The sequence below is a fragment of the Budorcas taxicolor genome, chromosome 18 (assembly GCF_023091745.1).
Source record: "Budorcas taxicolor isolate Tak-1 chromosome 18, Takin1.1, whole genome shotgun sequence".
NCBI classification, from domain to species: domain Eukaryota; kingdom Metazoa; phylum Chordata; class Mammalia; order Artiodactyla; family Bovidae; genus Budorcas; species Budorcas taxicolor.
Window position 1 is genome coordinate 8,248,376 of NC_068927.1, and position 24,447 is coordinate 8,272,822.

Consider the following 24,447-nt stretch of genomic DNA (forward strand, 5'->3'; position numbering starts at 1 on the left):
CGGGGCCTCGCGTGCGCACGTGTGCTGGGAGGTCTCCTCCCGGCCGCCCAGCAGCCCTGAGGCTTCCAGAAAGCCTGTCCTGTCCCAAACCACTGCTCCTTCCCTGGGAGAGCTCTGGGTCAGATCTCCAAACAAAGCACGTGCGCTTTCCTTCTACGACGCAGTGGTGAGGAACTGCTTCGCTTTGGGACTTTAAAAGGAGAAAAAGAGAAGGAGAAAAAAAGAGGGCGGGGAAGGTCTGGGGAAAATAATAACGCAATAGTGTTTGGGCATCAGGACAGAACAGCCAGTAGGCACTACCCACTGAAGCGGAGGAACGAGACAGCGCTTTTCAACTGGGGTCCAGAAGATCAAAATCGGTGAAGGGGATTTCTGCTCCCTCTTGGCGACCCTCCGCTGGGCGGAGAGCGAAGCCAGGCCTGCGTGCCCAGCAGAGTCCCCTGGCCTTCTGAAAAGCAGTGCAGGATTTCCAACACTGTCAGACGTATCTGGGCACCCCAAGATGCTTTGAAAGGACTTTGATGGGGGAGGGGGGAGGGGGTGAAATAAGGAAACAGGAAATTCTCTTCCCTATTCAAGTCAGCCCAGTAAGAGACCCACCCCCCCCCACTGTCAGCTTCCCCCCTGCCATTTCTTGTGCATCAGGAATGAACCTCATTTTAAATATAAACAAGCCAGAGGCACACCATCCCGGAGGCTCAAACCCTTTAATTAACCACCATCCATAAAAAAAAAAAAAAAAAAAAAAGGTCTCCACTTGGATTAAGTTTGGGGTAGGGGTTCAACCCTGGTGTCAGAATCCCTTTAAATAATTGCTAACACTCTCCCCATCCCAGACCCCAATGACTGAGGACTCTGCTTGGCTGCTGGCAGGAGCCAGAAAAGAAAAGAAACTTTGTCTGTAGCACCCAATCTAAAGGAGGCAGTGACCTCAGGGTCAATTTCAGATCAATTTGATTCTCACCTCCACTGCCTACCTGCTAGCAAATGATGTTACTGTGCTTTTCCCTAGACTGAAAGGACTAAAAGGAAATCGTCACTTGCTGCAAGTGAATGACCCCTTATTAGAGGATGGATGCTTGCTGAAAGCAACGTGGAAAACAACTCCCTTCCTCTTTTTTGTCACTTTCACCTCACCAGTGATTAAGGTGTAAGATGCACCCCTGTCTTGATAATTAGGTGTTAATATCTTCCAGCAGCTTATACTGGAGGTCAGGGCTGTGTTGTCTCCAGTGACAATGACTGTAATTCCCACAGCTGGTCTGACTTGCCCACTCAACACCTGACACTCCCTCCCCCTCCCTTCCCCAGTATTAATTCCCCCATCTGAAATTATATAAATGCTAACGGCTTTATTACGTTTCCCGTAGATGCTGGAAAGAGAGGCACTCTGAATTCTGCCACTGGCTTACCCTTGTCCCAGCATTTTCCAAATACTGCAAAAAAGAAAAGAAAAGGGAAAATAAAAAATAAAAGCAAAACCAACCCTTCTGCATAGCTCATTTATTGCTGATAATTTCATTAGGTGCCAGGAAAAGCAAAAAATGCAGACACTAAACAACAACTTTACAGTGATTTTTGGATCGAGGAAATGAAAGACTCAGCAAGCTGGAGGCGAAGAGAGTTTCAACATTGGCATCTGTGAACGGGAGCAATAAATCTGAGATTCTGGCAGGTGACTGAATGTGTGCTTTTAGAAGGAAAGCTCTTGACAGAAGCATCGTTTTGTTTTAAATAACGAGTGCTACACTCCTGTGCAAAAACCCTTCTCCCCCCCACACCACGCCTGCCCCCACCAAATACATAATGTCTCTTTAAGATAGCCCCTTCAATAGCATCCTAAGGACCACTGAAAATAATGGGACTTCATTAAGCTGGCTGCCCTGTACTTGCTGTGCTATAACTGATTGATTAAACCTGCTCACTAGTGGGGCCAGTGTCCACAGAAGGACGTTAGGCAGCCTTGTGGGGGAAGGAGGATGGGGGGTGGCTATCTAAACAAACAACAACACACAATTTGATAAGGTAAGCCCCGGCAGGAAACAGTTTAAACAGCTATTTCCCCTTCCTTTCTCAGTGCCAGCACACGCAGTGACGTCATTTGCTGAAGACACACTCCTGGAATCTCTGAGGGGTTGGTCCACTCTCCACATCTGCATGCCAGACTGCACCCTACCCTTTGCTGTCCTCCGTGGCGGGGCACTTACTCTGAAAGCGGAGTCCTGAGAGGCCCTGAGGGGTCTGCAGTGAAGCCAGAGTCCAGACCAGCCACTGTTCTCACGCGGGCTTTTCAACCACAGGCGCTGAGAAGTGAAAACTTACGTTCTGTGTTTTTCATACAGCCTTTGCCTGAGAACACCTGATTCACCATTTCTGTTAAAAGATGTTGATGGACTCTGCGAGGGAAATAACGGTTACAGCATCTGTAATTCTATGTCTGAATTAAACAGCTGTGTTCAGGAACCCACATGGACACTGGGCATCAGGCATCCACGCTTGTATTTTATTTCTGGGTGATCACGGGCAGCGATGTGGGAGGACACGTTATACAAAATAGAAACGAGATTCCAGAGTCCTTTTACTGTGTTTTTGTTTATATCCCAGCTCGTAACAGAGTAAAGCCTCCCTTGCGTTGGTTTGAATTCACATTGGTACAGTCAGGATAAAACATTTTCCACCCAGCTAACTGTAAGATTAGGAAGAAAGAAAAACTGATAGGTACTTAGAACCTGGGGCAGAGCTGTTTATACGAATTCCATCAGGAATCTCCCACGGGTGACGGGAAAGCTACAAACAGGCCTCTCCCCTGTGTGTGTCCCACCTGCCCTGCCCCAGGGCGGCTCTGTTAAGGCTCAGATGCATCCGGGTGGGTCTGAGAGAATGTCAGGAACATCTGTAAGGGCAGAGCAGACACATCAGCTGGCTCAGGTCCACCACCACCTCCTGAAATTAGTGTTTCAGCACAGAAGACGAAAGAGCACGTATTAAAGGCCTGCCTGCTTTCAATTGTGGTGCAAGCTATGAGTAGCTGTTAATCTCCTTTTGACAATTCACCCTAAGAGACAGCCTCCGAGGTGAATTCCAAAGCCACCCTTGGCCTTAGGGTCACGCAACACCATCACCTGTTTCCATGGCAATGATGCTAACGTGACACCTGACCCAGGGGTGCTACCATGGAAAAACTGACATCAGAAAGCACCGTGGGAGCACTGTTGTCTTGGCGCGTTAGAAGCCCTTCCTTAGAAGGCACGACCTTGACAAATCACGCACTTAGGCAGACGTGCGTGTGTTAAGCTGAAGCGTGCACTGGTGGGAGATGTTAAGACCAAGAGATGCTATGGGAATGGAGCGTTTCATCTGTTGGTGGCAGCCCTTAGGGTCACCATTCTGTAATAATGCCAAGAAGCATCATATAATGTAGACTATGCTTATGAGAATAAACAAAAGGTGATTAGATGCCTCCCCGAATGGCTCCTAATCTAATTCTCAGACTCTTGTCTAGAAAATGGCCAGAAATAAACCATGAAGTTGTACATAAAAGAAATCAACAGGAGAGCAGAAAACTACTGGTTGCCCATTTCTGGCTTCCGGGACTGAAATCTCTAACCAAAATGACTTTCTAAAAATAAACTAACTCTCCCAAGAGTATCAAATATTAAACTTTTCATATATCCACTTATAATATCTAATATCACAGAGTAACTTTGAGGAATTGTTCTCCTACCCAACGTCCCCATCTGGCCAAATGCCTTTTTCTTCCTGATTCTCACCTGTCAATCATGTTCACAGCTGAAATTTGATTTCTCTCCCACCAGTAACCTTATATGAAATATAACCGGGCGGGGGGAGGGGTGGTCAAGACCCGTGTGAACCTTGCCTTAAAAGTTCATTAACTCTTTGCTCAAAATGGATGGTTTCAGTGTAACAAAACCTGCCTGGTGGGTCTAGATCATCCTATTTAATAGCTGGCTTTCAAACTTCAATTATAAAGACAAGGAGAGAAGAAAGGGATAAAGTTTTGATACAGCATGCACACATGAGAACACACAAATTAATCCCAACAGTATACACTGAATTAAAAATCTACATATGAGAACTATTAAAGAAAACGTTAATTTTGTTTAAGGCTAGGAAAGAAATCATGTTAAATAGCCACAGTCCAGTTACTCAGACTTTCCCAATAACAGTATGTACAAGTAAGTAATCAGATACCATGTTTGAAGAGTGGGGGGAAAATGTGGGTCTGTTTTCTGATATCCTCAATTCACTGGATTCTTAAAGTGTCTCCTTGGCAAAGAGTAGCAATTTGACAGTGTGACTTAAACCAAAAGCTATATTTCATGCAAATTTCTCAGCAAGCAAATTTCATTTAAAAAAATCAAACTTCATTCCATTAGCCAATAAGAGGTAACAGGAATACATAAAACGATAATGCTAAATAATTATTGGTGTAAGAGTGTTGGTCTGGTTCTCCAGACAAGGAGGATTCATAATTAAATTCACCCTGGGAACCTTGTAATTGCAAACCCATTTAAATAGTTTAATTTCAGTTTTTTTTTTTGTCGATGAAAATCAGATTTCTGACCCCATATCCTCCTTCAGCCGAGTGGGGAGTGGCTCCAAACTCACATCTGAACGCAGAGGAGGGACACAATGTGTTTTGAAATTACACTAACTTTTCCAAATGTGAGCATGGAGTGGGTTTTAGGAGACTGTAAATTTGGAATGGTTATGTAAAGCCGGCCAACGGCCGGATTCTAACGGCACAGATTCACCCAGATTGTCTGACGTTTGGGCAGAGACACCGGGCAGCTCTTTGGAGGTCAGGAGACTCATGCTGGTTCAGGCTGAAGGTCTGAGGTCCACTCAGACTGGCTGAGAGCTCTGTGCCCCGTGCCTCGGTGATGACAACAGTACAGAAAGGCATGCATGCTGGTCTCGCAGCCGCCAGCCTCCTCCTCAGCATCGGGCATCACCACCAATGTACGCGTGAGACCCAGACACTACGGCTGCGGAAGCAGGAGGCTTCCACACCTGGAGAATGATCCGCACTCCTCGCTCGCTCGCTTGCTCATGGGAAATGCATTGAAACAAGCACATGCAAATCAGAAATCAAGGTGTACCTCTTTGACTTCGGGCAACAGGATTTCTCACATCACTGATGTAGAGGATTCCCTTGGGTACCTGATTCAGTAAATATATTAAAATAAACAAAGGGTCATTAATAACCACGAAGAGGGCTTTAGAAGGACAGCATGTTCAAGGCCGCCTAACTAGCTACGAGAAGGGCAGAATGAGAGCCAAAGAAGAGGAATTCAGGTCCACTTGCTTTGGCAGCCTGGTCTCAGCCCTGCCAGAGGAAGGGTTCGCATGGAAGAGAACGGCGCGGTATGCTGCGTCAGCCTCCCCCTCCACCCTGCCTCTGATCCTGCGAAGGTGGAGACAGTGATGTCCACTGGCCTGGCAGCCAGCATCAGCCCTGAAGCTGCCCTCAGCTCAGAGAACCAGGTGATCCTGGGTTCACAATGGATGAGGACTGAAAGGTCTCCGTTGGGTGTACCCCAGGTGTTCAGACTGAGCATCTCTTGGGGAACCAAACTGGCGCACTTCTCCCTGGCTTCGTTACCTAGACCGGATTCTCTTCCATCTTCCCCCCTCCTCTTCCACAGACAGGGTTTATTCTGCTAGTACTGTTGACCTTAACTGTAGACATTCTCTTAACAAATACAACCATTTAGAGACCACTCTTTTATTTATTAACTTCCACTCTGTTTAAATTAGTAGCAGGGAATGCTTAGAACGGTAGTATGAAAATGAGGTTGCTTAAAAAAAAAGTCTTTTTTGCTTCACAGTGAATAACAAAGCACAGTAATTCAAAGTAGTTCAGCTTTCTATGGTTCAAAAACCCCTTATTGCTATTAGCTGTACTAATGTAAGTGGCAAAATAATTATCATTTACTGTACAGAGCCCAACATTTTCCAGACAGCAGTTTAATAACAAAGCAGACCCGTCATTTCTCCGTATAGTTAGCCATACTCTACAAGTGCAGACTGTCAAAATATATTTAAAATCTAATTTAAAAAATTCAACATGGTTACAACAAATCTGTGTACAATAACTGTGATAAACCAGTAGGTCAATCTAATTTTTTTTTCCAGTGTGGAGATTCAGTTATTCTTTAATCTGCCCCACTTTTATTTGAATTACTTTACAATTGGTGTGAAAAAAATACATGACACATACAGCTGCTGAAATATCTAGGCTGCTGCAACTGACATAGACTCTTTCACTTAAGTTTTCATTTAGTGTAACTCTCTTAATTTTTCCAATGTCCTTTATCTAAACAGTCTGACTATGTGTTAAAACACAGATAAATAAACTTGGACTCATATCTGTCAGAGCGGTCCCAAATACATTTATGGGCTTTCATTCACATTTCATGTTAGAAATGATTTTTTAAACGTTATGGCACAAGCTACTTTTTTTCATGTCAGGGTATATACTAATCTTTTGCCAAATATATTATTTCTATGCAAAAAAAAAAGAAGGAAAGAAAAGATACAAGAAACATACTGAAGTTATAAAATCTGGAAGTGTTATCCATGATATCAATTGTTCTCCATTTCAAGTTCAAGTGGCTAATCTCAAAAAACAAACAGAAGACAAAACAAAACTTCCCATGTAAGTTTACTTTAAAAAAAAATAACCTTTAGGAACATCAGATTCCATTCAAAACACAAGTGAGTAGAGTATAAAAGCTTCTGAGATTGTGGAGGGAATATTTTTAATTCCTTTGGGGCACGCCAAACATATGTTAAGCTTCTGCAAGGAATATTTTACATGACATCATAGACTCGTGAAGCATTCTTCACTTTTAGAACAATATTACAGAGCAATAATTGAACGGAGACTTTGCAAAAATGCCCCTTTGCCTTCCTGACCAGCTCATTGATAGCCTCTGTTATTTTTGGAGAAAAAGAACCAGGCCTCATTAAATGTGATATTTGGCATCTTGCCTGAAATCTCATAAAGTAGATGTCCTTTTTAGATCACTGGTGTCATTTTCCTCAAGATGACCTCTATTCTCTGACCACCTGGGGAACCCATCCTGTTATCAAGGCCTTTTCTTTCCAAAGCAGGGGAGAGAGATTCAGTTCACACACATAAATAGGGTCCAAAAGCCAGTGCCATGTTTCTGTCCTCATCACCTTCACCCAGCCTAGTCACTAGGGAAGAACGGAGGAGGCAAGGGGACCTCGCCTGGGAGCAGAGAGCAGACTCTCGAGCTGGACTGCGCCGGGTGCAGTCCAGGCCGGCCATCTGCCAGCACAGAGCCTCTACGAGCGGGATCTATTTACCTAACAATTAAATGGTACTTTTTAAATAGCATAGGAATGTGCAGTGATACTCCAAGGAAGATTTGAAAAGGCGTCATGAGCGGTACAGTGCCGGGGGAATTAACACGGACAGGGCGCCCTGAGAACACACAGGTGGTCAGCACGCACCTCCTCGCTGCCCTGAGTCATGCCAAGTCCGGCCGCGGTTTTATGGGAAGATCATCTTCGGCCATTCAGGCTAGGTTTGGCTCCCGCCTACCAACACGTGGAGTAGGCCGAGGAACTCTTGTCGTGCGCTCATTAATATGTCCTGATGTGGAAACTGCAGATTCGTCTTTGAATAGCTTCCCCCTCTACAATGTATGAAAGAGCTTCACAAGGAGGTAGACAGATAAATGGCAGATGAAAGAGTATGTTGGGTTCACTGCCTGAAAACAGACTCGACCATCATCTTTTAACCAATTTCACCTGAGAATCATTACTGCAGGCTTCCCGCATCCTAGCGCAAAGGACTTTAGGGGAATCTGGCAATGTAAATGCAGCTCAGGTGCTGAGACCCTTGCATTCCTGTCATCATATTTATCTGCACATTTATGAATCCTTCCCTAAGAGGAGAAGAAAGGGAAAAGCGGAAGTTTATTTAAGAAGGTGCAGAGATGCTTAATTACGTTACACTGAAGGATCTGAAAAACTGAAGTTCCCTACAAGGGAAAAAAAAAAAAATCCTGCACGGAAGGGCTCTTTTCTGAAATGAGTGATTTTAAACTTTGTCCTTTGCAGACAGTTCCTGAGTGTCTGAGATCCAGCAGCCACTGTGTTAAACCCGGGAATGCAAGCAAGCCCCTGTAGCTGGAGCTATGGGTGAGATCCTAAAGAAGTTTGCTTGAGTGGCTTTCCCCTACAATAAGCATCAAACTGTATCAAGGCAAATCCCAACGGTACTATGGAGATTTCTAGAATGACTTATAGCAGGTTATCTGGATTTCCTTCCTTTTCTCTTTTGCCTCTTCACCCTGTCTGTAACCAGAGAAGAGGAAAAAGAAAATAAAGCTAGATCTGGAAAATGGGCCAGAAAATTTTATAGAGTAAAAATTAAATGACCTAGACCTGAAGATCTTACTTCCAGAAGGTTCCTGGGGCAGCTGGAGTGTGGTGTGAGGATCCCAAGTGAAGGAGGAGCGTTTTAGGACTGAATTCCGCTTCCTCCCTCCATGCGCCCACCCCTGAGCTCAGCAGAGCAGCACGTCCCCAAGGCCTCCACTGCGGCTCGGGTGTCCTCCCGGAACACTTGAACCAAATCCCAGTACACATCCAAGAAGCGGGCTGGGCCCCGGCCGCACTGGGAGTGACCGCCAGTGGTGCCCCAGGAGCAGGTGCCGGCTTGGGCATTTCACAGGGGAGTCGCTTTGCGGGCAGAGTCTTCAGCCTTCGCTCCCCACCCAGGGGTGCCACCAGGGCCTGGGGCACACAGGGACTGCCCGTGACCTCAGGCGGCAGCTGGACCCCACCCCCGTGAGCCCTGTCCTTATGCACCTGCCGCGACGGCCAGGGGACCCTGAGGGTGGAGAGCACTCCTGGCTGGGCAGGGTTGCCCAGAGCGAAGGGGCCCCAGAAGCTGCAGCCATGCTTAGACACCCCAGAGCCACCTCCCAGCTCTTCTCACCCCAGCCTCGGTCTGCACGGGTACTGGCACAGGAGCGGGTTGATGGGCCCCGAGCCCCCGCTTAGGTGACTGCTTTCCGGCCCAGTGCAGTGACTTCTGAGTCTCTCTGATGCCTTGGTGACTAGGCATGAAATACAGACAGGACCCTGGGATGGGCCAGGGGCCAGGCGCTCAGGGGCCGAGGCCCTGGAGCTAAGGACATGGCAGTTGTCTTCAGGAATCCTGGGGACTCAGGGTCTGCCACCGGCCTGTCAGTCATCCTGCAAATAAATCCGGTCTGGTGGGTAACAGGGGCCCCGAGAATGACCTAGAGTTGACCCTTGGCGATTAGGGGTCAGAAGCCAAGGTTGGTCTCTGTTAGTGACACCACCACCCCCCACCCCAGCCCAGCCCCTGTACACCAGCTAGCTGCCCTCTGCTCCGCTTTGCTTCCTGAAAAAAATCCCCCAAAGGAGACCAGAAACCCACTTCTCCAGGCTTCCGGAAGCAGACGAAGGCATGGAGAACGAGGAAAAATTTGAGGGGGGCCAAAGGGAACACGGCTCTGCTGGCCGGGGTTTTCAGCTCAGGGCCCCCTTCACGGCCTCCTTTTCAGCATTCTCTTGGGACAGGGACAGGGGTGGGTGGTATTTCTCCTCTCCCCCTTCTACAAAGGTTTCATGGCCTCGCCTATTTCCTCCCTGAAAGAACCAACCGCAAGGAAAAACCATTCTTTGGAATCTCAGCTTGGAAACACTCAAGGCTGGTGATCAGAATATTTAGAATAGATTCAGAATCCAAATCCCCCGTGTGTAACTCACACCCAGGCAGGCCTGGGCTGGGTGGGGGCCAAGGGGGTGTGGGGGTGAGCACAGAAGTATTTCCTCTCCTCTCCCCCCTCCCAAACCTCCACAGACCACCACTCCCTCATCCTCCCTTCTTGAATTAATGCCCCTCTCTAATCGTAACTAAAGGTCCAAGAATCTGTGGAGAAGGGAGGAATGTGATTTTGCAATCCAAAGTCCTAATTATGGGGGGGGGGGAATAGTTATTTGACAAAAAGAAAGGGAAGGAAAAGGAACTGTGTATTGAATGGGGAAGAGGTGCTTGGTAGATGGTTATGATTTGGGTTGAGAACTGTGCATTCCAATCAGAGCCTCTCTGTGGAAAATGCATTTTGTGAATTTCTTAAAACTGTCCAACTCTGATCCACTTTCATAGAAAGATCCAATTTCTGTGTGCCGCTGATGTGTTCTTCCTATCTTAGCCTTGTTGTATTGGGCAAACTGAGGGAAAACACACAAAGGGCTTTCAAAATTAAACAATGAAACTGTCACGATGCCATCAGACCTACTGCGGTGACCACAGAAATATGGGAAACAGCACATCCGACTGGTCCCAAATGCCCCCACAGCAAAGTCACGGGCTGATATATTCATAAATGCCCGAAAGTTACGACATTCGCAATTTCCTCTGAGCTCTTAATTGGGGTTCTAGCTCTAAAATTGTTTCCAAAACAGAAACACATGTGAACATACAGGGAGGCAACGGACAGCTGAACCTGGCCTGCACCTGCGTGCAAATGCGCACACGGGGTGACATGCCTTCGAAGGCGGCGTCACAGCTCTCTCTGGCTTCCCTCATTTCTCACCTCCCACAGACACTACGGGGACGGGCGGGGAGCTGCGGGTTTTGCTACGCCTTCGTGCTGAGCAATTTGATTTGCTTTGTTTTTTGTTGTGTCCCTCTCGAAAGGGTAAAGATGCTCCCACACTGTGGCCGGACTGTACTCCTTTATGCCCTGACAGTCATGGGGCAGCCTGGGAGGCTGAAACGCTCTCGCCCTGTCCCTTACCCCCGCTGGAGAGAAAACAAACAAACAAAAATGCCCAGACAGAGCTGGGTTTGTTCACGAGCCCCGGGTGGAGCCAGGCTTGGAGAGGATTCCCCTTTTCTGGGGCTGTGTGATGTCTAGATTTTGAAGATTTTATATCAAAAGTGAGAAAAGCAGTGTTATCGAAAGGTGGGTGAAGGCTCCAGCTCTGGTTTTAAACATGTACAAAAACAGGCAAACACGTACATCTTCGTTCGGAGGTCTGAAGGGCTGGATCACCTCCCTGATAGCTCCTGTCTGCCTAGTGCTGGACTCGGGGCATCTTTGAAATTTGGGATGGGCCCGCGGTGAGAAAACAAGCTTTAGGTGTCTCTCATTTTCCTGTTGACAGCAAGGAAGACACCGACTCCAAGCTATTCATGCAGCCTCCTGAGGAATCATCAGAAGTGGTAAAACGTACAGCCTCTCATGGTAGATGTCTCTTCCCTAAAAACGAAGGCATTTATTTCTTCAAAGAAAAGGGACACAATTTAAGAGTAAATCAGATGAAAGTAAATCGCAGATGAGCAGTCTAAGGCGGGTGAATCAGACTTCCCAGCCTCTCTGATCATACGTTTATTTAAGAAGTAAGGTCTCCGAGCCCGGCTGTGTGTTTTACTGGCATGGAAATTAGCCAGCTAAAGCTTGTCACTCACGGACCTCGGTCTTCCAATCTATCTAGTCTTTAACTACCAACAGGCAAAAATGTGGCAAGCAAACTTTTAAATATATTGATCGGCCCAGAATGGCGGGTGGAGTGCGATTCATCAAGTCAAGGGTGAACACGGAACTAAGCTGGCCTAAACCAAAAAATAAAGACAAGGGCAAAAACCTTCCAGTTTCGGGACTTGCGAACCTTTGAATGTGTCCGAAGCCACTTGGGTCATTTCAGACAAGGACATGCGGGGAATGCGGCGCCTGGGACAGCTGCACCCCATGTTTGCAAGGCTGGTTACCATTTGCCCCTGCCCACTGCGTTTAGCCTGAAAGCTGGTGGTTTGGCAAGGGGAGGTCCTGTTTAAGAGCGGAAGTACCTCTAATTGACGGGTGTAAATAAAAACTACTGGGGTGAAGGTATAAGGGAGAAAAGATCAGAACTTTAGAACTGCACATTCAGTAATAAATACGGCATTTCCCATTGGAATGGGCTCTGTTGAAAGCCCAGGTGGTTATGGCATGAAGGCAAATAAATGATTATCTAGACATCATTTCCTCACTGAGAACAGGAAGTAGAACCTCTGCCTATCTGATGTCAGTCTATTAATGTGTCAGATACATTGTAAAAAATTATTACATGGTTCTGGGGAAAAAAGGAAACATGGGAAGTGATTTTGTGGCTGCCTGAGAGCGAGAAGGGGGAGGGAAGAAAAGCCCACGGAAGGGGTGTACTTAACTAACTAGTTTCACTTACGGCTCTGCCTGATGAATGACCACATTTGACATCACTGATAATTACAATACTATCCAGGGCCTGAGAGGAAACCAGGGTGCTCGACTCTGCTAAAGCTTCTGCCCATGGCATCTGCTTGGGGAGGGGAATAAAAAAAAATTTTTTTTCTTCTTAGTAAAATTATCTGCCAGAGAAACAATGAAGCTCGGAAAAGTACCGCTTAGTGTGTGCATGTGTACCACAGGCTTTTAAAATGCTGGCTGTTACCTTCTGGGACACTTCCCTTTATAACATTGTATATATCTTATAAATTTCAGTGGATTTTTTTTAAACAATATTACAGGTTGAAAATAAGCGAGTCTATTTGGGTTGGCGCATCAAGTCAGAAGCACCATCATGTTTCCTGTGGGTCTGTACCTAAGACCCTCAGACAGGGGGCACAGTTAATTAGTGTGGAGGTTATACATGTAATACCTTTCGTCTCTACCACAATCATTTATTCTCTTGTTAAAAAAGAAAATTAAACAGAAGTCAAGGGTTGGCTGTTTTTTATGACTGCAGACAGTAATAAGAAGAAGAAATAGAAGTCTCACGTAAATTTCATTTTGTGAATACACGGGTAAAGCGCATGATCTTGGGGCTTCCAAAATGTGGTACGTCCCACAGATGTGAGTGGGCTCAGTTCTGCATTTGGAATGAAAGGAATTTTAACACTATTTAGACAAAGCCTCAAATGCAGTGTGAAGGGAAAGCTAGATTTCCTTACATGATTTAAACAACAACAAGAATTAGAGACCTATTTGTAATAAGGGCTCTCCGGCAGGATTTAGGATTTTTTGGTTAAAAAAAAAAAGCATGTATTTGTGTTCACCACACATTACATTTCAAAGCTTTTTAGTAATTTTTTCCCCTAAATATGGTTACTTCTTCTAACGCCTTTTATTAGGAGTTAAACTTCTCTTAAAGGCAGCCACCAAAATCGCATTTTTTTTTTTTGTTGCCAACACCACTCTGTGTTTTTCATATTTGGGCCCCAAACCTGCTTATTATATTGAACTGCCTTGTAGGGTCCTATCAAAACACCTAATTGTTGGACCACTGTATTTTTCTCGGAAGTGGCATTTCCCATGAGATAATTAGAATAACTCCATCCTGGTCACTCTTATCTGGAACATGTGTTTGCCTAAAATCTTGCATCAGATGCTGGGCTCTCTAAGTGATACATCCATTTCTGCTTCTACAGTGGGAGACTGCAAATCTCCTCGCTGGGATCAGACCAAAAAAAAAAAAAAAAAAAATCTCTGAAGCAGAGAACAGCTAAGTTCAAGCACATGGAAGAAGGTTGACTAAGACTTCTGTTAACGCAAAATGAAGTGTGGATTCAGGGTCCCTATCCAAGCTAACAGTGAGAGAAAGGTCAAAATGCCCTGTTAGCCTCTGGCTCCGTGTTCTGTGAAAGAGGGAAGGAAGGCTGATACACGGCCAGAACTCATCAGCACCAAGCACAGCCTGCTTTCCTCAAAATCAGGCCTTCGTTCAGAGTTGCAATATTATCTTTCTTTCTTTTTTTTAAAAGGGCAGAAAAGAAAATAAAACAGAAGTCACTGTGTTGGCCTCTATCTTCCAAACAGTGTCGGCTTTGTCTAACATCCTATTAGTGATCTTGGGGAAGTTGATGAAGAATGCAAACTACATGAATTTGTAATACGAGGTGCATGAATTTGTGACATTTTTAAAATAGGTCAATGCTGTTAGTGAAGGCGGCTCCAGACTTTCCAACCGATCTTTCCAGGGAGCCCCCACTCACAACCTGTGTTGGGATGAAATACCAATAAATCAAACCACAGCGTTTATTTCAATCAGGCATTATTTTTTCGCTCCTATTCCAGGAGCTAAGGTGCTTTGCAGTCATTACCAGCTCATCTATGTGGAGATGCCCTCAGCTAAATTTGCACGGGGAAATATGATTTAATAACACAGTTTAAACCCAGATATATACTTGGACTTCTGTAAGTGAGAGGAGGATTTTTCTTTTTCCTATTTAAGACAAATGACCTTCAAAGTTAAAAACACAAACCAACAACTTTGATGCGTTCAAAGTGTTGATGTGAAATCTTGTCAGGCCTTGCTAACAAGAAAATCATGGCGTGTGAGGGAAGAAGAAAAATAATCAGTTTCAGCCAAAAGGCAAGAACTGTTTATCTTGACCACCGAATGCGTATGTGCCAAGCCACCTCTGCCTGTGCCCTCTTTCTGGGCTCATTTCTCTCCAGATGGGCACGCTGCTGGGGGATCAGACGCTCGGGGCGAGGCTGAGAAGGCCCTGCTCTCTGGTTGGCATTTTTGTTTGTTTCCAGCAGGGCAATGGTGTCTCAACTTATTTAAAAACTGAAAACTTTGACGGGGAGGGGGATTTTCAGAGATCACAACTTACATTTACATTATCTATTACTAATTATTAGAAGGACTGCGCTAACAAAACAGCCTATGTTTCCCTCTGAATTACTGCCTCACTACTCCTTCATTATCCTTCCTCTACAGAAAAGGATGCCTTTCAAACTTCTAATGCAGTGTTGGGCCCAGTTAAACTGCACACTAAGAAACTGAGTACAGAATCCAAAAAAAAATGCAGTTTATTATTGTAATTATTCTTTCTCTTGATATAACCAGAATTGAAAATGAAAGAAAAGCACATAGGAACATCACGCGTGGTTAGTTAGTAACTCAAGATATAAAACAATTTTGCACAGCAAAATATGTAAAAGGAAAGTAACTGACAAGATTTTTTTATATTTATTGTGGTAAGATTTACTGTTCATTTGTTTTTAAAGACAGGATGTCAGTCCCTGAAAATAACATTTACTGATTATTGCCTTTAAAACTGTGGATTTTTTTTTAAGTTACAGAAAATCCAGTTCTGCACCACAATACAACTGTAAAAAAATCTGCATCATCTTAAAACTGTGCAGTAATGCCATTTTTTATAACTGCATAAATTTTATTAGCGTTCTAAACAGTTTTGCAAATTTTTTTTGTATTATATGCTTGCAGGTTATATCTAGTGCAATTCAGTCCCAAATACTTTAATTTGAAAAAAAAACATACATTTTGAATGTAAAATACCCCTACAGATATAAACAGGGGTGCTTCCCCTTTTAATACTTTGGTTTTCAATACAGTCAGTGGTATAGCAAAGACTACACATACCCAACTTATATTTAAGTTGCAAGCACATGCTGTATAAGCTACTTTTTTTTTAAACAGTCCCCTTGCAAACTCTACCCCCCTTAACATCACAACAGTAAACAATTTAGTGCATCAATCTTTTAAAAAATCTACAGCTAAACAGACCTAACTCTTTCAAATTTATCTATAACATTCCTTTATCTGTAGCATACATTTTAACTGGGCTAACAGATTATAAAAACTAGAATTAAATTATATACTAGAAACCCATAGCATTCCACATTTGACAATGACCAAAAGCCAAAAAACTAAAAACAAAACAAAAATAATGGGGCAGATTTCTTTCTCTTAAAAATAAATTTTAGACTGCTTTCGGCAACAGCACAATTTTAGTCCACCCAATGGGGTGGTCATTCTCATTTAAGAGGAATACATTAAGAGTTCTTTACTGTTGGCCTTGTTAAATTTTTTTAACCCATTCCGGCATCTTTGACAAGGAGCCCCTTCAGTGCATTTACAATGGGAGGCTGAAGTTCTGAGTAACTCAAAGCAGTTTTGGAGCACATGCAAACTTTCATGGGAAGAAGGCTCTAGGGTTGCACTTTTTTTTTTGTTCTGAACTCAAAAAAGTCATGAGGCAATAAAACAAAAGTATGAATGCCAATGCCATAAGTCTTCGAACGTCCATTTCCAAGCCAAAAGGAAAAAAAAAAAGAAAAAATAATTATACCATACATGTCCAGCATGCAGGCTTTTTTTTTATTAATATAATGTCTCTTTTCCATAAAGTCTTTGAAACAGTTATAGTTCATTGTTGCTAAGACAAAGTAGCAAGCATAATAATGCATGAGATGAGAATGAGTTGTTTTTTTTTTTAATGGCAGACTAAACTCTCAGATTTGGCATCATAAGGACCAAAACTCACGAGTCACACCCAGAAGGTTGATGCAGGCTTGATTGTGGCAGGTTCATGAGGATTTTTTTCCCTCTATTTTAGCATAACAATGCTCAAAAAACCCCGATGGAACTCAGCACGCTGCAAGTCTATAACATTTCACATTTTTTTTTTTCCTTTGCAAGCTCAATCTCATATGAAGAACTCAGGAGGAGAAAAAAAACTTAGCCTTTTTTTTTCTTTTATCTCAAAGGAGATGGGTGGCAAGGGGGTGAGGGTGGAGGATTGGGGGGTGAGTTAGGGGCAACACAGCAAGCTCCAAAAACTCAAAGTTCTTAAAAAAAAAAATCCAAACAAAATAAAACACACACACACACAGAAAATGAACACCAGCTCATGAACTGAAGAAAAAAAAAATACGTGAATGATGCAGGCTTCAAAGGTGAGCATGAGGAACTCTGTTGAGATCTTTGAACATTGAGCAAGTGAAAGGGGTGGGGGGGATGTTAAAAAAAAAAAGCCAGCAAGTTATGGAGAATTTCAGATTGGCAATCCATGAGCCAGACCACCAGCCCCTCCCCGACTCAAAAACAGCCGCCACCACCACCATCATCTCGGAGCAGTGTGTGTGTGTGTGTGTGTGTGTGTGTGTGTGTGTGCGCGCGCGCGCGTGTGTGTGTGTGCGCGTGCAGGGGGCAACTGGGGGGGGGGCAAGTTGGGGAGGGGAGGGGGCGAGGTGGTGGCGAGCAAGGCGCCTGGAGCTGCAAGCCCACACCCGAGTCGGACCCCCACGGAGCGCTTAGCAAGGGGGCGAGCTGGGGCCGCGTGTCAGACTCACATGAAAAACTCGGGAGAGGACGGGTTGTCGCTGCTCGAGCCGTTTTCTCGGAAGCCGCTGCTCACCAGCTTCTCGTACTTCTCCTTGTACGCGTCCCTCTCGCGCACCAGCCTGGAGATCTCCTGCTTGAGGTGGTCGACCTGCTGCAGCAGCTGGTTCTTCTCGGACTCCAGGACGTGCCTCTGCTGCACCCTCTTGAAGCGGCAGGACTGGGCATAGCCGCGGTTTTTCAGGGTCCGCCTTTTCTGCTTCAGCCGAATCACCTCCTCCTTGCTGACCCCGCGCAGCTGCCGGTTCAGCTCGCGCACCGACATGGTCACCAGCTGCTCGTCGGAGAAGCGGTCGTCGAAGTGCAGGCCGCCGGCCGCGGCGTGATGAGGGTGCAGGGCGCCCCCCGCCCCCGCCGCGCCCCCGCCGCCGCCGCCTCCGCCGCCGCCGCCGCCCCCGGCGCTGGCCGGGCCGCCCGAGCCGCCGCCCGAGCCGCCCGCGCCCCCGGCCGAGGCGGACGCGCTGCCCGCGGCGCCCGGCGCGCCGGCCGTCGGGTGGTGGTGGTGGCCGGCGGCGTGGTGGTGGTGGTGGTGGTGGTGGTAATGCGGGGCCGCGCCGCTCTGCGCGGCGGCCGCGGCGATCACGGCGGACACCACGGCGGCGGCGGGGCCCATCTCCTCGCCGCTGCCGCCCAGGGAGGCGCCGGCGCCGGCCCCGGCCGCCGAGGCCAGCTGCTGCGCCCCGCGCGCGTAGCCATCGAAGCCGCCCTGGAGCTGGTGGCTGTTGCTGATGAGCGCCTCGACCGCGTCCTCGGGGCTGAAGCCCAGCGCCTCGGGGTTCAGCTGCTGCGGGTAGCCGGTCATCCAGTAGTAGTCTTCCAGGTGCGCCTTCTGCTCGCTGCCTGAGCCCGGGCTGGGCGCCGAGAAGCTGGGCGAAGGGGGCACCGAGCTGCACGGCGTGCTCATGGGGGTGGAGGACAGTGAGCCCCCGGCGATGAGACGGCCGCACTGGCTGATGATGCGGTCGGTCTCCACCGGCTCCTTTTTCACTTCAAACTTCATCAGATCGAAGTCATTAACATATTCCATGGCCAGGGGACTGGTGGGCAGGTCGGAGTTGCTCATTGCCAGTTCCGATGCCATTCTCCTGCCGCCGCCGCCGCCGCCGCCGCCGCCGCCGCCGCTCCGCCAGATGGGCTGCAGGAGAGGGGCCAGCGGGCTGTGCTGGGTGGCCAGCGGGTGAGCCAGCTTGCCGGGCTGGGGCGCTTCTAGCTTGCGCGGCGGTGGCTGGCCCGAAACCTCCGAGCGCGCGCACACACACACACACACACCCCCGCCGCCCTGCCCGCGCCCCCCGCGCCCGCCCTCCCTCCCCCCCGCCCCGGCTCACGCCAATGTGCTCGCTCGCTCGCCCCGGCCCCTCCTCGCCTGCTCGCCTCCGAGCGCGCCGAGTCGGCGGCTTCAGGCTCGGGAAGGTCCTCCGCGGGCTGCGGTGGCGGTGGCGGCGGCGGCGGCGAAGCCGGAGGAGCCCGGCTGGGTGCGCGGCGTCCCCCGCTCGCCGCTCCGCTGCGCGCTTTGCATAAGGAGGGCTCGGCTCGGCTTGCTGGCCCCGGCTGCAGGCGGGGCGCGCGCGGCTGCCGTTCGGGGCTGCAGGCGCGGCAGGCGGCTGTCCGGGCGGCGCAGGCCTTGGCACCGGGGAGTTAACACTTCATGCTTCTCGCCTCCTCTTCTGCCTGGCTCTTTTTTAATTAAAAAAAAAATTTTTTTTTTTCCTCTCCTCTCGCTCAACCTCGCGCTCTTCCTCCCTCCGTGCAAAGTGCAAGACAGAGGTGCAGCCGGGCTGGAGGAAAGGGTGGGGGGGGGAGTTGAGTTCTTTCTTGCTTTTTTTTTTTTCTTTTAAAGCGAAATAGCGAAGTCCTGGGGAAAAGGCGAGGCGCAGAGCAAAAGGGGGGAGACCGCGCAGACGAGCAGCCGGAGCTATACAGCTCGAAGATGAAAAAAAAAGATTTTAAAGCCTCTGATCCAGCAAGAAGAGTTTAAAGCTATTGCTGAGTTTTATAGCACTCGTGACGTCAGGCCCAAATGGGAAATTGACTGGTACTCCGGACCAATGGGAGGCGGCGGGAGCGCCCGCGATTAGCATAGGAGTCGAGAAACAAGGAAACTTTTCCGAGCTGTCAATCAGGGCCCAATCAGCTGACTGTCAGCTGGGACGGGCAGTCTTAACCCTTCCCGAGCCGCAGCCTCCGCGCGAGGTTGCAAAGACCAGAGCAAAGTTTGGTGCAAGAGGGGACAGAGTTTTCCGGAGGGGCTGCGGGAACCCGGGTGGACAGCGAGGACGGTTTGCTTTACTTCGGAGCTAGAGAGGCCTGCCTTCCGGAGCCCCAGCTCGCCTGCCACTCGCTCGGCCACGGTTGGCCTGCTCCCCCCCAACTCCTTCCTGACCGCCCCCCCACCCCCGACACACACCCCCGCAAGGATCGTGAATTCGCCGGGTAGCTTTTTCTCCTTGCTCCACCTTAGGGCACCCAGGTTTCCGCCCGGGGGGAACCTTCCTTCCCCGGAGCCTGGCAATGCCCCGAGCGCAAACTTGGCCCCAACTCTTTGTCCCTCTCCCCGGTGCCCGCGCGCACCCGCGCGCGTGGGGGCGCAGGGGTCCCCACTGCGCGCTTGACCTCGCCCGGTCGCGCGCTTGCCAGGGCGGCTCCAAGTCCGCGGAGAGAGAGAGCCCGTTTTATCAGCCTCTTTTAAAGGATTTGAAATGAGTTGCTCAGGGGCCATTCCGCGCGGGGGCTGGCTGCCCGCTGGCTTCTCCCGTCCTTGGCTGGGGGGTGCGAACGCGAATTAACTCCGGGAAAGCTCGGTGTCAGGTCAGCCCGGCTCCTCACCCTCGGGCCTCTGACTCTGGCCCGAGTCTGGCCTTTGAGACTCACTTCTCTTTCTCATACACACACGCACATACTCATCCACCCCCTTATGAAATCTGACTCCTGTTTATCAGGGTCCTGCGCGCCCTTTGCACTTTTACATTTCGCTTAATTATTTCAGACTTGATCGTGGGGAGGAACGGGGGCGAAAAAAGAACCAATACCCCAGCCTTCACCAGCTCCCCTCGAAGGGTTAAGTTTTAAACCGCGGTTTCTGGGACGGGTCCGGAAACCCAGAGTGGGGGATGGGGAGGACGGGAGTAGGGGCTGCTTCTCCCCCTTGGGGGTGTTGCAGATGCTAATAACTAACTGTTCAGTTTTCTCGATCGATTCTTCTAAAGCTTTGCAAAAAAAAAAAAAAAAGAAAGAAAGAAAGAAAAGAAAAAGGAAGGGAAAAAAAAGAAAGAAAGAACCAGCAACTCTGTTTCTAAGATTTTAAAGCGATAGGCCAGATGGAGAAGCCGAGATTTATTTGAGGGAAAGCGAGAGGGCGCGGAGCCGACCCAGCGTTTGGAAGACCAGCCTGCCTGCCTGGATGTTGGACTGTTGATTCCTCCAATTAATGAAATGCACTTGGTGTTAATCATATTTATCTTATTTTATGGGAGGGGGAGACGCTAGGAGGGTGCATTAAAAAAAAAATCTGAAAAGCCTGCAGAACGGTCGAAGAGGGAAAACTATTGTTGGACCGAGTTGGTTCTTACCTCAACAGCGCCACCTTTCGGCAAAGGTCAGTTGAAATTGATCCGTGTCCAGTTTTGTTGATGAAATGAAAAGAAGCTGGTTTCCCTAGGTGGGAGGAGGAAAGAGGGGCGGAAAATTGGTTTGGCTGCAAGTGGGAGAACCCGACTTTGTCAGGAAAGGGGCTGAAGGCAGTGCTGGCAGGTGCGGGAAACATTTTTTTCCCCCGCCGACCCCTTTGACTGTGGAGAAAGAGGCCAGGGGACCCGGGAGACTTATGCAAGCGGATCCCGTGTAACAAACAGGGCCCCAAACCCTTTTTAAAAAGTGCCAGGATGCATTTTCAACGGGCTTTATGGCAATATCAATAGAATTAAAGTTACTTGTAATTCAGTGATAAATGAGATGTCTCTAGTAAGTAAGATTAAGTGCAGTGCTATGAAGTTGTTTATCTGAAAAGTAATTCTCAGAAAACCTGACTTCTGACACTTAGTCATATATTAAGCCAGCCTCTTGCACATTGCACTTCAGAATGCTCTCACCCACCCGACTGCATGCTTTACTATTTATAATGAGACCTTGGGTGTCACTCATTGGCTTCATACACCAGATTAGACGTGTGTTCATTTCCCTCACGCTGGCAGCCTTGGGTTTCAGCAAACCCGGGAATCCCTAAGGAGAGACTCCCCAAAAGGCTTGCAGGCAAGTCGTTATCCTAAAAGGCCAGCACTGTTGGTATTTTCCAGAAAAGCACTTTTTCTTTTTATCATTACTGCAGAGACGATGTTTATAAGAGTAGCTTGGGCTTTATGGGAGTACTTTGTTGGGATGGAATGAGATATGTCCATAACCAGTTTGGGGAAGAAAGAGTGAAGATTATGTCAATATTTATGCAGCCTCACAGAATCTCTTTGCTTTTCTCTTTCAAACAGTATTTCACCTAGTAATGAAGTTAAGGGATTACAGCTTATGTATTCAGGGGAAAAATTTACTGCTTAAATTACATCAACATATTATGTCATTAGCATTGTCCATAGCAATATTTTTCTAAGTCTTTTTAAAGTTATTAGCCACAAATGCCTTAAGTTTATATTTTAATGTAAAATATGAATTTCAGTACACTTAGGAATAATTAATTCACTTTTTTATTAGAATTTTTGCGTTAATCCTTTTGCATCAGATTTTTGGTAAAAGCTGTGAGAGATGATCCCTGCCGTTCATGAAAGTATTTTTGGTCAGGAACACTGAAACTGCTACATTTATAAATAAACAACATTTATAAACAAAGTTCACTAATGACGAAGATCATGAGATACAGATTCATGGCCATGCACCTAATTGTTGCAATTATGTATCATTTCTAGAAATTAAATGCCCATGTTTGGGCAGCTAAGTGTATTATTATCTGCACATTTTATTTTTGTACACTGCTGTCAAGCCAGGGTATTTTTCTTTCTCTCATTGCAGAGTCTTTTATAGTCTCCCATTTTCTCTTGGGGGGAAAAAAAAGATACAAATTATTTTTTAGAAGTGGAGCAGTGGTGCTCCCAGGCTTATAACTTAATTCTCATTTTTGTCCTTTTTCCTTTATTATTTGGTGATTCACCGGGGTGTCTAAACATTTACAGTCCTCTGTTAGCAGCGTTTCTCATGTAACAATTGAGCGCTCTCATTTTAATTAGTACTATTCAGGTTTTTGAATCTCTACAATTCTTTAGATTTCTTTGCTAACGTTGTTTGTTTCACTTCTCTCCTAGCCAATATAATCCAAATACAATATGAACTGTGTTTTCTTACTGCTTAATACCCCATGCTATATATACTCTGGTAATCTCTGTAGAACAATACAGAGTAATTTAGAAACCACGCGTTTGTCATTATTGACCAATTCAAACCAGTAGCATTCAACTTTCTGAAAGCAGTGAGTCTTTATAGAGGAATTTGGCCGGAGGGAGGAGGGCATGGGTCGAATCACATAGGAGATTGTGAAACCCTAACATCAAAAACACAGTGTTGGTTTCATGTCAGTACGCACATAACAACTTCATGCAAAAAAAAAAAAAAAGAAAATTCAAACCCTGTTTACATCCAAATTATAATGATTCAAAGTGAAAAATAATATAGTCTTCCTGATTGTGAGTTACCACCGTTCAGGTGTATCATGTTGGAATGAGACATATATAATCTAAAAAGAACAAGATGCATCAAGGGTAGTGTCTGAACTCACTGTTTATCCAGGAGCTGATTTTACGGTGCAGAACTAACCAGTGTCCACTGAATTTCACTCTGAAACCAACTAAATCGATTTGAGGAAAGAGTTGTTCAGAGGAACTGAATGATAAGGCATGGAGTGTTCTTAGCTGGAGTGTTAGAGAAATCCTTTTAACAGTCTTTAGTGAGCAGGGCAAGTAAATCACAAATCACTGTTAGCAGATTCATGGAAGAAAATTAATCGAATCAGACGAGATAATCTGATAAGGGTAAAATTGCTGAGGAAACAGTCTTGCCTCATATTGGAGAATGTAAGACAACAGTCTGATTACTAGGAGTCGTTATGAATAGGTGAATTATGTGCTAAATAATCATCAGAGTAAATCAGCATTTATTAATTCTTTTCTCTTTAAGCAATTCACAGTTGTAAGTTAAAGCCGCTCTCTCTTTGAAGACCCATCTTTTATAATTTTTATTAGAGGTAATTTATTATTTGCATTACCTGTATTTACTTCATAATTGAACATTTTGCATTCAAATTTATGTAATGCATTATGCTTGAGAATATATTTCTGCCTGATTAGCATAAATAGTCACTTACCTCATGAATTACTAACAAAGTTTATCTTAAAATATAGGTTTTTTTATTAAGTGGAACGCAAACATATGTACAATAAATTCTGATTTTCCGGTGCAGTTAGAGAATGGCTCACATTTGGTTTCAGGGAAGCCAGGCTTTAAGGGGAGGGGAGTAATCATGAGGAGAGAGCAAAAAATAGACAAATCAGATTTGGAGGTTTCTCTGGGGGAGTACCATTTTGATGGGGGATTGTGCCTGGTGGGGGGCAGGGGGGAAAGGGCAGAAGAAGGGTCTGGGGTCTTCATACACTGTTTAGGTTGTTTACTGGAAAGTGGATTCTGAAAACAAAAAGCCCTGCAACTCGCCATCTGTGCCTTTGTGAAAGACCACGGTTGCAAGTGTATCTCATCGCCAGAGTTTGGGGTCTTGTTTATGTTATGTGTGTTTATTTGTATCAGGCTCCCAAAGGGCTCTACCTTAGAACACAGTACACATCATTTAGTCAGGTTCTTGTTTGTTTTGCACCAGAGATGTGGGAAAGCCAGATGTTTTCTCGAGTGAGAATTCCTAGGATGGCCTCCCCAGATTTACTCGAGCTCCTGTCCTTTCCTCACCCAACCAAGACACCCAGTGAGGCCTGGTGGACGGGAGGGGATTACTAAACAGCTCTGTGCACACACCAGCATCTGATCGGGATTAATCAACAGCTCTGTGCATACACCAGCATTTGAGCGAAAGGACTTCTTTGGCATTTAGGCACCAGAGAGAGATTCAAAATTAGAGGCCTCTTTCCTATTCTCGCCATTCCAGATCAACAGATTCCCATGCTTGTCTCTTTTTTTCTTTTCTTTTTTCCTTCTTTCCAGAACACAGATGTCTCCCTAGCATTTTCTTTTCCT

At 46.5% G+C, this 24,447-nt stretch overlaps 1 protein-coding gene across 1 annotated transcript; it reads right to left on the reverse strand.

Annotated features, from left to right (window-relative positions):
• Positions 1–1,498: 1,498 nt before the first annotated feature.
• Positions 1,499–18,468, reverse strand: MAF (MAF bZIP transcription factor). The gene is made up of 3 exons (XM_052655595.1): positions 17,163–18,468; positions 5,124–5,184; positions 1,499–2,893 (listed from the first exon to the last, which is right to left on the reverse strand). Exons 1-2 carry the CDS (start codon positions 18,290–18,292, stop codon positions 5,151–5,153), a joined length of 1,164 nt encoding a protein of 387 aa, XP_052511555.1. The 5' UTR covers positions 18,293–18,468; the 3' UTR covers positions 1,499–2,893; positions 5,124–5,150.
• Positions 18,469–24,447: the final 5,979 nt, after the last annotated feature.